Source organism: Peromyscus leucopus, chromosome 1, assembly GCF_004664715.2.
Source record: "Peromyscus leucopus breed LL Stock chromosome 1, UCI_PerLeu_2.1, whole genome shotgun sequence".
In the NCBI taxonomy this organism is placed as follows: domain Eukaryota; kingdom Metazoa; phylum Chordata; class Mammalia; order Rodentia; family Cricetidae; genus Peromyscus; species Peromyscus leucopus.
In genome coordinates this window covers 171,181,912-171,194,503 of record NC_051063.1, presented here as the reverse complement: position 1 = coordinate 171,194,503, position 12,592 = coordinate 171,181,912, and the positions used below count along the sequence as shown (strand labels likewise).

General features: G+C 42.1%; 1 protein-coding gene across 2 annotated transcripts in view; it reads left to right on the top strand.

The window, feature by feature from the left end:
• The first annotated feature begins 3,592 nt into the window (after window positions 1-3,592).
• The window catches only part of LOC114687429 (carcinoembryonic antigen-related cell adhesion molecule 1-like), a 69,188-nt gene continuing 60,188 nt past the window's right edge, over window positions 3,593-12,592 (top strand). For both annotated transcript variants that reach the window (XM_037201485.1, XM_037201483.1), the window contains exons 1-3: window positions 3,593-3,853; window positions 4,666-5,013; window positions 8,871-9,146. In XM_037201485.1, coding sequence (XP_037057380.1) covers window positions 3,790-3,853; window positions 4,666-5,013; window positions 8,871-9,146 — 688 coding nt within the window. In that variant the 5' untranslated portion in view covers window positions 3,593-3,789. The remainder of the gene's footprint in view (window positions 3,854-4,665; window positions 5,014-8,870; window positions 9,147-12,592) is intronic.

Here is a 12,592-nt window from a genome sequence, read left to right as displayed (position 1 = left end):
AGATTTGAAGTTTTTGTTAAAAAAGGATATATGGAAATGATAGAATAGAGGGTAGATTATTGAATCTACTTGGAAAAATAAAGAGAAGATACAGATACAAAATAGGTAAAAAGATAGATTATTGAATCTACTTTTAAAAGACAATTACTAGTTTTAAATATTTTACATTGGATTGGATTTTTGTATATTGTATACAAATTATATATATTGAGATTGATAGAAAATGCTATATGTATATTTCTAATCTTGTTCAAGATATTGTACTTATACCATTCATTTAACAATGTAATGCAATTTGCTGATTCTTGAATGCTATTATTACCAACTATTAAGATATAACGTAATTAAAGTTAGTAGTTAGACATTACAATAGAACTTGTAGTTATATTAGGTATGTTTTCAAGATTGAGCAGATATATTTTAGATAGACAGGTCATCTTCAAACCCTTCAGAGATCTATAGAATATTGCATTTAAAATTTTTTCTTTTTTTGTTATGACTATGAGACATGTCAGCTCCTGGCAGTACCAATCTACTTCAAAGAAAATATGGGCATTGAAGAAACTGCATATGGAGTTAATTTTCATTGTGGCAAAAGGTAGCTACTGGACAACAAAGTATCCTTGAATCAACTGCTGACAAACAGGACAAAATGGACAGACAGGACATGAAACAAAGGACTACCGATTGCCAAGACAAGTGTGGTTGTTGCTTTAACAAAAGGCATCTTCTGAGGCCAGGACAATATGGCACCATCCCTGAAGTGGCCTTTGCAATCTGGAAAAGGTACAGTGCCCTTTTCTTAAAAGGCAGCTGAACTTGCAGTGGACTGATGGCTTCTGATGTGCAGTGGAACAACAGCTGAAACAGTTATTCTTGAAAGAGTAACTAAGCTGACAAGAGTCTAACCTCTCAATGGTAGACTGGCATTTAATAAAATAGTTGAAGCCACCCACAATCTGAGAAGAAAGGGATGCAGAGAAGAATGGGATACTGAGATGAAGCCACACAAACAAGACAAGAAGAATGGACAACTGAATTCTAAAAAAAACATAAAAAATTTCCAGAATTGAAAATCCTGAATCATGACAGGACACTAGTGGAATTCAGGTGTTTCTGGTACATGGACTGTTCTCATCAAATGTGAGGTTGAACTGTTGGCCTTGTGTACATCGTATTTCACAAATGATTCTGTCAGATACACTAAGCCTGTAGGTTGAAGATGATGCTCTAACACTGCAGAGAAACCTCCGGTGACTGTCCAGGCAGCTGGCTGTTTCTGTCAACTCACATTTTTTTTTGGAAGCCGCTTGTGTGCACCTCCTGTTTTTAATTTTTTAGGTAATATTATTTCCTTCTTGAGTCTCTGAGGGAGTTGAAGGTTAGATAGTTATAGTTAGTTAAAGTTTAGATAGTTATGGTTTTCCTTGTTAAGAATTTCAGAAAAGAAATGCACTAAAGAGGTGTAAGTGTATAAATTTGAAAGACATAATATAGTTCTGTTAGTAATATAAGTTAGGATAGAAAGTGAATCAGGTACATTTTGGACTTACTAAGATAGAGGAGATAATGGAATTATTTTCTCTGAGTTTGTCAAATGGAAATGGGCTTGACATTGTTTAGGTATTTATTGCTTGTATATATTGTATATAGTTATTGTACTTTTGTATATAGTTTTTCTTATATTAGTTATAATATTTTTCCTTTTTTTATTAAAATAGAAAGGGGAAATATGGTAATATTTTATTTGTGCTGAAATGTGATTTTATTTGTATGTTAATAAATAAAAGTGCCTGGGGTTCAGAGCTAATAGCAAGCCATAGCAGAAGTCTGGCAGTGGTAGCACATGCCCTTAATCCCGATCACATGACAGGCAGATCTCTGTGTGTTCAAGGATACAGCCAGCATGGAGACACATGCCTTTAATCTCAATACCAACTATAGAGACCTGGAAGTCTATATAGATAGGCAGTGACGAGGAGGTCATGTGGTTGGGTTTACAACCAATGAGAAGGCAGAACAGAAGTCAATAAAAAGATACACAGGAAGTAGGTCTCTTTCTCAGGAGAAGGACGGCAGTGGCAGTGAGGGGTAAGAAGGTGGTTTTAGTCTCAGTTCTTAGCTACTGCTCTGACCTCTTGGGCTTTTAATTCTGCATTTGGCTCTGTGTTTCTTATTTAATAAGACTGTTACATCTACTATCTTTTAAATGTCCCTGTACAATGCAGTTCTTGTAGGTGCTACCAACTTAGGGTGCATTATTTTTTAAACAAGAAATCCAGCTATAACAATAATAGTGATTGAAGGCTTAAAAAGCATGCTTAAATCTTCATAATTGCGTAATTTTTGAAAATTCCAGACAATACTGACTTACTACCCCTGAATCTCTAAGACTAATACACTAGGAATTACTAACACTGAAAAGTTTGCAGTGTTTGGTTTGGTTTTCATTTTAGGTTGTAAGTCTAGGATGTGTTATTATTAGTGAATGAATGTACTTTGCTTTACAATTTAAAGTTGAAATAAAACTATTTTAGAGTTAGCAAAGGACTTGGATATTCCTGCCCTGAACAACATATACAAAAAATCTAATAAAAACACATAGGGAAGGGGGCTCAACATCATCAGTCTTCATGGAACTGCAGATCAAAATGGCAGTGAGTCTCACCTCAGCTATTATAGTCTCCAGCAAAAGTCTACCTAGATCTTCAAAGGCAGCTGCACACTGGGACCTTCCTGGGAAACTTGGTGCTCAGCTTCATTCCAGCATTTGGAGCTTGGCTACCATCCTCATACTAGCCCAAACATGAGCTGCAGGTCTCCTCATGAACACCAGGGGGCGACAATAAACCACATATTCAACAGGGAAAACTCTTTGAGGTGACAACCTATCTTGCAGCCTTGTCTCCATCCCAGTTCCAACAGACCTGGAGCTCCCTCACTTAATCATTTCCTTTGTCACTGAGACCCCCACTCTTCAAGGAGACCCTATGTAGTCCCCTCCATCCTCTCATCACCCATGAGGAAAGACAGGGATCTCCTCCATCACAGGGCAATCACCAAGGAGAGCAAAGGCATCCTAGAAAGGTGAGGAGGGCATGGGAAGACCTGAATCACATTCAGCCAGCAAAGGAAGTTGGGGGTGGAGGAGTCTCCCTGGTGCCCTCCATAAGAAGCCGGAGCACAGGGTCCTCTTCCTAGGACACACAGGTCACCTCCTCCTGCAGAGCAGAATATGAACCCCTGAGATAACCTGTATTCCTCCATCAGACACCTGACTGGTGACACTAGTGATGACAGGTCTGGGCCCTCCACAGGCATCACTCAGCTGGACCTTTTCCTGCCCCTAGAGTAGACTGCCACTCCCTGCTGGGAATAATTCCCACCTTCCCTGAGCATTGAGATCACAGGGCAGACTGGGCTCTGCTAGGTTTTGGGGTCTCAAGGAAAAACACTCTTGGCTATAGGAAGTTCAGGGACAAGGCCCTGGGTGAGCTGTTCGCTCAGGACACAGGATACTTCTCAGCCTTTCGGCTCAAAGTATGTTCTAGAACATTGAACAACAAAGGAATAGAAGGATGGGAGGCAGCACTCACAGAAGAACAGAGCAATGAACACACACAGACTCCACCCCCAGCCCATCTGACTCCAGGAAGTGCCCTCCTCTGGGAGGAGGCTGAGGTCTGGCAATAAAAGCAGAGCAGACACCAGAGGAGCCCAGCTTGGCTGCTAGCAGCCTGAGAGACAAACCTCCTCTCCAGAGGAAGAGCCTAGCCTACAGTAGAAACTATGTTGCTTACTTCAGCCCCTCTCCACAAAGGACAGGTCTCCTGGAGAGGACTCCTGCTCACAGGTGAGGAGACATTCCTCAGGAGTAGAGAGTTGGACATTTCATAGACTGGATGGGGGCTTCTGGGAGAGGGAAAGAGCCTGAGAAATGACATCTGGCTCTGCTTGAAGCCTGAGACCATCAGGAAGCTCACAGTGGATGGGAATTGGGAAGTGGGGAGGAAAAACTCAGTTGTTCCCCATTGTAGATTTATCAGCACTGGCCACTGTATCCTGAAGACTCAAGTTGACAACTCCATCAGGGTGACTCTCCAAGTAAAACTCAAAGTGGGCGAGTAAACAACATCATTATGTAGGACCCTGAGAAACCTTCAAATAAACCCCAGGCTCTGGGACACTCATTTGCTCACTGGTATCTGAGCCTGTTCAAGGTAGAGAGGTTTAAACCAAAATTAAACTAGTCCTCCTCAGAAAGCCCTGCTACTATTTGGCAGGAAGACAGAGCAGCAAGGAAATCTAGAAGGTGGGCCCAGGGGTTGACAAGCACTTCAGAGAAAACAGAGCAGAGAAAGGTCAGAAAATGAAGGCACAGTGTCTTGTAGAGGAGGAGATCAGACAAGACATGCCTACACTATGGTTTCTGAGTGTGATTAGGGATCTGAGCTGAGGGCAGTGAGGGGTGAGCTATGTAGACACTATGAAGCCAGTTTCATACAGTGGAAAGATTCAGGGGGTACTGACGAATGGGGGTGATGTTGCTGACCTCCCCTCACCAGGACACACACACCAAAGCTGAGAGTTAAACACTCACATTTCAAATTTCTACCAAAAGCAAATGTCCTAATATTGATTGATGTTTTCTCTCTTCCCTCTTAGTCTCTCTTTTAACCTACTGGGATTCTCCTACCGCTGCCCACTACTTCACTGCTAAAGCATTTCCACCCGTTGTTGCTGTAGGGAATAACTTTCTTCTAGTTGCCTATGATCTGCCGTTACAATTCATTCGCTTTCACTGGTACAAGGAGGAAGTTTTCATAGCCTCATATGCTCCACGAAATAATTCAACAGAATATAATGATAAATACAAAGATAAAACAACAATGTACAACAATGGATCCCTACTATTCAGGAATGTCAGTAAGGATGACAGAGGAAGATACATAGCAAAACTGACGAATCTACAATTTGCTAGTTTTTATTATTCTTTGAAAATTGAAGTATTCTGTAAGTAATTCTCTGTAACCTCTGGGTCATGGGTGGAACTAATCCTACTTCAGGTATAGAGCTGTCACTCCTGGATGACTCTGTGTCGTGGTCCCAACATTGTATACAAACATTTAGTAAAGGACACACAATGGAGAAAATGGCAATAAGTCAGGATACCTCACTTGAATCCACCCTCAGAGAAGAGGGGTTGAGGTAACTGAGCTCAGGCATGTTAGACTCTTCCCAGGGTCTTAGATGCTCATCATGATCATGGCCTTGATGAAGACAGAACTCAGGCAGGGCCAGGCTGAGGAAACCATGAGAGTCTCACAGAGATGTGACCCCAGAATAGCTTTGCTCAAGAATTCCATGCCAGACTGGACCAGGAGTTCTGAAAAGCTTGTAGACTGGGTTGGAATTTGATCTCCTGTTGGAGCTGACAGGGGACAATGATGGATTGTAGACTGGGAGCCTGCTGACAGTCAGCCTCTGAGAGCCATGTCTGAGGTAGGTCACCTGGGCATCTCCTCCTGAGACTCAGTGTGCTCAGCATAGGTGGAGAGGTAGGAAAGGCAATCAGCCAGACCTTCTGATGGTCTTCTGAGACCTCCCAGGAAGGTCAAGAGTCCTAAAGAGACAGAAAAGGAAAAAAAAAGAGAAGGAAAAGTGTACAAATGGCAGCTGCTTGCCTCTCATGGTCCCGCTTAGGTATTATTTCCTGCAGGCAAACACTAATAGACACTGCTTGGTAGAAGGTAAGGTTGTTGTTCACACTTAAGTTTAACTTGCAGGCATGGCAATGATCATTTACCATGTATCCTATTATAGGGAAACTGAGACAGGAAACACAGTCACTGAGTCAGGGTTACACAGGTTGTAGATAGCACAAGCTATCTGTTCACAGTCACATCTCAAGCCTCCCCACCATGGAAATGGTACTAGGTACCTTCACTCTTCTAGACCATTTAGTGGAACCAGGACTCCCTGATTCAAGTCAATCAACATCAAACACATGACAAGAATGGCCCACCTGTGGCCCAGCCGGAACTAAATGTCAGCCAGATCCCGAGCTGTGTGAGATCTCTGACAGGCTGTCAGGTTTTTCAGGGAAGCTCAAGGAAAAGAATAATCATGAGCCATCTATAGGACAGCCCTGAACAGCAAAGGCTTGGAGGGCTCTGGTTTACACTGAACAGGAGAGGTCACTGTAGCTGGAGAAACTCAAACCTTGTGTCTCAAGGCAGGCAATGGGTCCCTGAGGACCAGGAGATAAAATGAGGTCTCTGATTCCAAGTCTTGAGTCTGACCATCACCAAACACTGCAGTTCAGTTCATTCATGAGAAAATCTTTTCTTCTCCCATACACAGCACAGGAGGCCCAATTATCTTTGAGTACTCAGCCACTCCATCTGCCTGTAATTTGCTTCCTGCCTGATTCTTTAAAGATCTAGGTTGGCTGGAAGTTAAGAGACTGTCTCTGGTCATAAGAGGCCCTTGCAAGAATCAGAAGTACCACACAGGGCAATCATCTCTCTGTGGTCAGCACAGCACCGCCACTGAAGCCCAGCATCACAACCAACAATTCCAATCCCATGGATGCTGAGGACTCAGTAGCATTAATGTGTGAACCTAAGCCTCAGAATACAGTAACCTGTATTCTCGATACAGAGGATAAATGGCCAAAGCCTCTCAGAAGAGGACAGGCTGAAGCTGACTGAGGACAATAGGACTCTCACTTTACTCAGTGTTGTGAGGACTGACACAGGACACTATAAATGTGAACCTGGAACCCAGTGAGGCTCTCTGCAAGTCCCTCTGAACATTAATTATTTTCTGTTTCATCCTGGCCTCAACTGCCTAAATACAGAGGGTTAGATCTACTATCCTCAGTCCCAGTCCCCTTGGGTTCATGACACAGACCTACCATACAGATACCTAGGCTGCCAGGGCATCCTGTCCCAGCCCAAGCACATGTAGACAGGCCCAGCATTGAACTTAAATGGGCTGCAGGGACTTCTGCCTAGAGAGGCTCAGGGTGATGGAGACAGGGTTCATGTCAGGCTCAGGCTCAGTGTACACAAGAGTGTGCATTTGGGAAGTTTGTGTGTTGTGCTTGAGATAGATCAGGGCTTGTGCATGCTGAATGAGTACTCTTCTGCTAATCTACACCCTAGCTCTGGGTAGGACCTGCTCAACTAAGGTTAAAGCACAGCTCAAAAGGATACTATGTCCTTCTACAGAATAGGATTTTCCCTTCGCTCTTCTGACATCACATGTGACTTTATTCTGTTTGCTTCAGATGGTCCACATGTCCTGATCATATCCCCCTTAAATATTCATTTCCATTTAAGAGCAAACCTCACATCTCCTGCCACACAGATGCTAACCCACCTGCACAGTACTCTTGGTTTGTCAATGGAGAGCTCCAGTCATCCTCCCAAGAGCTCTATGTTCCCTACATCAATACCAATAAGAGTGGATCTTATACCTGACTTGTCTATAGCTTTCACTGTCCTCTGTAAGACCACAGTCAAGAACATTACAGTTCTTAGTAAGTGGATTTCTGAAATATCAGCACCAAGTTTGCAGTAGAGTCTTTCAGTTTTCTGGGAAGGTGCAGAAGCATTTAATTTCCAGCCCATGTCTATGGGAACAAGCAAAACTCAGTCTTCCCCCAAGTCTCCTGCTCCCCTATGTCTAATGGCCTCCTTGTTCTCTGGTTTCTCGCTGATAGGGATGGAGCTTGAAATGAGAGGAGGAGGTTTTTCCAGTCTTGGAAAGCCTTTGGTAGTGGAGGGACTCTCCAGGGTTAGGAGAGCCTCAAGATCAAGATTTCTTTCTTTGCCTAACACAAGCTTTCCTGTCCCCTCCATTTTCATTTTATGACCTCCATGACTTATAAGGAACACCCAGGGCTTTGAACTGTGCTCACATTCTTATTCTCCAAATTGAAGGAGAATAACCCCCACACATGGAGACTAGACCTCTGCTCCCAGGTCTGTTCTTGTCTCATGGGTGGCGTGGCTGGCTCAGCTCTGATTCCATGGGATGGGGAGAGTGGGTTGAGAAGGTGCCTGGGAGCCCTGTTCTGAGTCAGGGTGAACCATGTTACTGACAGTTGATGATGCTCTTTTCCTTACTCTTCTCAAGGTCCAAAAAACAAATGTAAGCTGAATGTGGTGGCACACACCTTTGATGCCAGCACTGAGTAGGGCGAGGCAGTAGATAGTATGAGTTTGAGGCCATCCTGGTCTACATAGCAAGTTCCTAGAGCTAGGACTATACAGTGAGACCCTGTCTCAAAAATATCATTAGTGAGCATTAGAGTGTCAGGCTGTGGTCAGCACTGTGATTATTCACTTCTTCTCTGTAGTATTTAATCCATATCCATGGGGCAGAAAATACAATTTTTATACAAACAGAATTTCTTCAGTTAGGCATTTCTCCCAGTCCTGACGTCTAACCTTTAACACCTTTAAGATTAGCTGGGCCATCTTAACCCCATAACAAATTATTTAATAAAAAAGAAACAGAAGGCCATTTCATAAAAGAGAGACCTGACTGTTCACACTCACAGAAACTGTGAGCAAGAATCCCCACAAATATCATTGGGAAATACATTCCCCCCCACCATGAGATTTCTGGACATGTGGGTTGAAGAGGCTCCTAGCGTGGAATCCACACAAATACCCTGAGTCAGGGTCACTGTGACTGATCTTGATGAAGTAAGATTCAGCTCTCTTCTTGCAGAACATATTTTCAACCCAAACATGTGATCTTGCAGAGGGCCATTTCATTCTAAGGACCCTGGAAGCTGTCTGAGATTTCTGAATGTGACATACTCTCAGCTGGCCCCATCCCTTGTTTATCCACAGATGCAGTGACTCCACCCTTCATCAAAATCAACCAAACCATAGATAATGACCGAGTCTCTTTGTTTCTGAAGTGCCCGTCAATCGACATTGATAACTTCATTAATTGGTACTACAATGGCGAGATGGTGAGGATCACGAATAGGATAACTCTGACTGATTACAACCGCACCCTCCAAATAGTCCCTGCCAGGAGAGAGGATTCTGGGTACTATCAATGTGTGATAGTCAATGGAATCGGTAGTAACCAGAGTCCCCACACCCCGGTGGACGTAATAGGTGAGTGTCCTCTGTTGCCCACTAACTCCATAGTGTTGGGGATGGGGGCAGTTTCTTTATCAACAAAGTGGAGAATGGGTAAAAGTCACAGGGGGAAAAACATGGTTCAAGTTACAAATACAGCCAGCTTGGTGATGGATGCATGTTAATCTCATGATACAACACCAAGCAAGGTGAGCAGAGTGCTGCATGCCTTTAACCCCAGCACAACAGAGGCAGAGTCAGTTGGATCTCTAAGAGTTCCCAACCACCCTGGTCTTTGTAGCCAGTTTCAGGTTAGCCCAAAATACATAGTGAGACTCTGTCTCAAAAGAGAGAGAGCATGAAGTGGAAGGCATAGAAGTACAAGGTCACTCAACTGAATGTACCAGGCTCTGCTGTCTCCTCATGCAAGACCTTGCCTTGGAGGAGGTGGGAATCAGGGGTGGATTGGAGGGAAGCACTTTGGAGGAGGCACGACAGGGGAATTTGTGGTTGGTATGTAAAATAAATAGAAAATCTCTCTATAAAAAAGAAGCACAAGGACAGCCCAGATTACATTGTGAAACCTGGACAATAATAACAACAATAGATGTTAATATAGCAAATAGAAATGCAAAGTGATTAAGAGTTTAGTGTCTGAGTCAGACACACAGTCAACCCTCAGAATGTCGTAAAATATTCATGTTTCTCTACACACAGACCCCACACACATTCCAAACTTCTTTAGACTATTTCCAATATCTAATATGAATACTGCATAGACACTAGTCTTACCGTGTTCAGTACAGGACCATGATAGGAGGAAACAATACATTTTTTCATTGTAAGCATACTTTTCCAAGTAGTTTGTTTCCAAGGTTTTGATCCATAAATATAAAATCCATAGATAGAAAGGACCTGTATTGAGTTTCTTACTACATTTATGTATTTGTTCATTTTGTGTGTGTATCCCACACTCATGAGTGGAGGTCAGTGAACAATTTGTGGGAGCCAGTTCTCCAGGGAAAGGGTATTGAACTCAGGTGGGTGAACCAGCCCTTTATCTGCTAAGCCATTTCAGTGGTCCACATTGGTTAGTGCATTTATTTCTGTTTGGCAGTTGGGGTAGGTACTGGGAGCAAGTATAGCAGGCACTCTTCCCAACAGAGCCACTTTGGTGCCCCATATTCTGAGTTTCTTATCCTCATGCTAGCATTGACAGCATGACCTCCTTCTACAAGACTCTTTTTTTCTGATAACTGTTTTTTTGTGATGTGCAATAGTATGTGTATGTGTTTGTGTGTGTGTGTGTGTGTGTGTGTGTGTGTGTGTGTGTGTGTGTGGTTTATATCACTGGAAAGATACCTCAATAGTTAAGAGCCCTGGCAGTTCTTCCAAAGACAGGAATTCAATACCCAGCAACAACATTGCAATTTATTACTGTCTGTAACTGAAGTTCCAAGGAATTCAACACCCTCTTCTGTCCTCCTCAGTTACCAAACTTGCTTGTTCTGCAGAGACATATAAGCACCAAAAGGTCCATATGATGCATCTGGCATCATAACAGAGACATCATTTGAAATCCAATTTCAAGATGCTTTCATCCTATCTCATAAAAGTCTGGTGACTTTCAGCTCTGATCCATTTTAGGTCTTTGATCCAGGTAGAGTTGATTTGTATGTTGTTAGGTGAAGGCTTAACTTCATTCTTTTACCTGGATATCACATCTTCCCAACATCCCTTGTTTAACTGATTATTCATCCATCATTAAACAATCTTAGCAGACTGATCAGAACTCATCTGGTCACAGAGAGTCAGATGGACAGCAAGAATGTCTTCCAATTTCTGTAACTCAATAGAACAACTCTGTTTCACACCAATTAATTCAAAAGTGCCAGCAGAAATGAATGTTTTTAAAAAACATAAAATGTGACAGATGAAATTCTGGATATGTCAACTGCTCAGATAAGACACACATTATAATATATACACAAAAGTGTGCCCCATAAATACACATATTGATCATGTCAACTAATCTTTAATTTAATCATGGCCAGTATGCATGAGCAGTTCTGGGCTTTCCAATTCTATATTACTGATGTGTATTTCTGCCTTTATGTCAGTAGTAGACTATTTTAATTGTTGCAGCTTTGTACTAAAATTGTGAAATCATGTGGGATGACCTGCAATTTTATTCTTGTTTTTTTCAAGATACTTTTAAGGCCAGGTATGGTGGTGCTTGCCTCTAACCCCAGCTCTTGGGAGCAGAGACAGGTGGATCTCTGGGAGTTTGAGGCCAGTCTGATCTATATTGTTAGTTCCAGGACAGATAGAATGGATGTTTCTATTTGTGTGCAAAATGCCACTGGTGTTTTGATCTGATGTGCATAGAACTGATAGACTACATTCAGGGATATTGTCATCTATTAAAAAAAAAGTCTTTCAGGTAGCTGGCTTATGCCTGAAAGAAGCTGGGGTGGGAATACAAAGTTCTAAGAGTGTCTACCACAACCAATTCAAGGCCAGCCTGATTAATTTAGAGATATCATGTTTCTAAATAAAAATTAGAACACAGAGCTTAGAGTATAGCTCAGTGGTAGTGCATTGCCTACCATGCACAAAGCCCTGGGTTCAATCCCAGTATGGCAGATCAACATTAATAATGAGATTAAGTCTTCCAACCCATCAACCCCAATGGCTGTCATTTCTTGTCTTCTTTCATCATCTCTTATTTGGTAGTTTTCTGAGTGCAAGTCTTTTATCTCCTTGGTGAATTTAATTGTAAGTATTTTATTCTTTTTGGTGCTTTCACAAATAAATACTTTCTTCATTTCCTTTCCAATTGTTCACTGTTATGGCTGGGACTATTTATTGCTCAGGGGCTGAACACTTGCCGGGCATGCATGAGGCCCTAGGTTCAAGCTCCACTACTGCCAGGAAAAACAAAAATCAAATTGGTCATGGTCAGTAGTAGTATACTACTACTGTATATATAGTAGTATATAAATACAGCTCATTTGGGCATGTTCATTTCACTAGCCAACCAATTTACTAGTTTTGCTCATTTAGTTCTGAGAACTTTCTGTAGTATGTTAAGGATTTTCTATGAACAAGTTCCTGTCATCTAGAGATATATTTAGCACCTCATAATTGGGTACCTTCATTTCATTGTCTAGCCTAATGGCTCTGTGTCACACTCCTAAGAGTCTCTTAAACAGAAGTGATCATAGCAGCAACCTGTGTTCTTCTAGATCTTAAAGAGAAAGCTGTCAGTCTCCCCACTGAATATGATGTTGGCTGTGGGTTTCCATGTATGGCCTTTGTTACACTAAGCTGGACTTCCATCATGTTTCAGTGTTTTTATTATCGAAGTCTGTGAAATTTTGTCAATTTTTTGTTGATTCAATCTTTTTGGTTACACAGCTATTTGATTTTATTTCTTTCATGATTCCACCTCTACGAATCCAGGTTTGTAGGAATTTGTC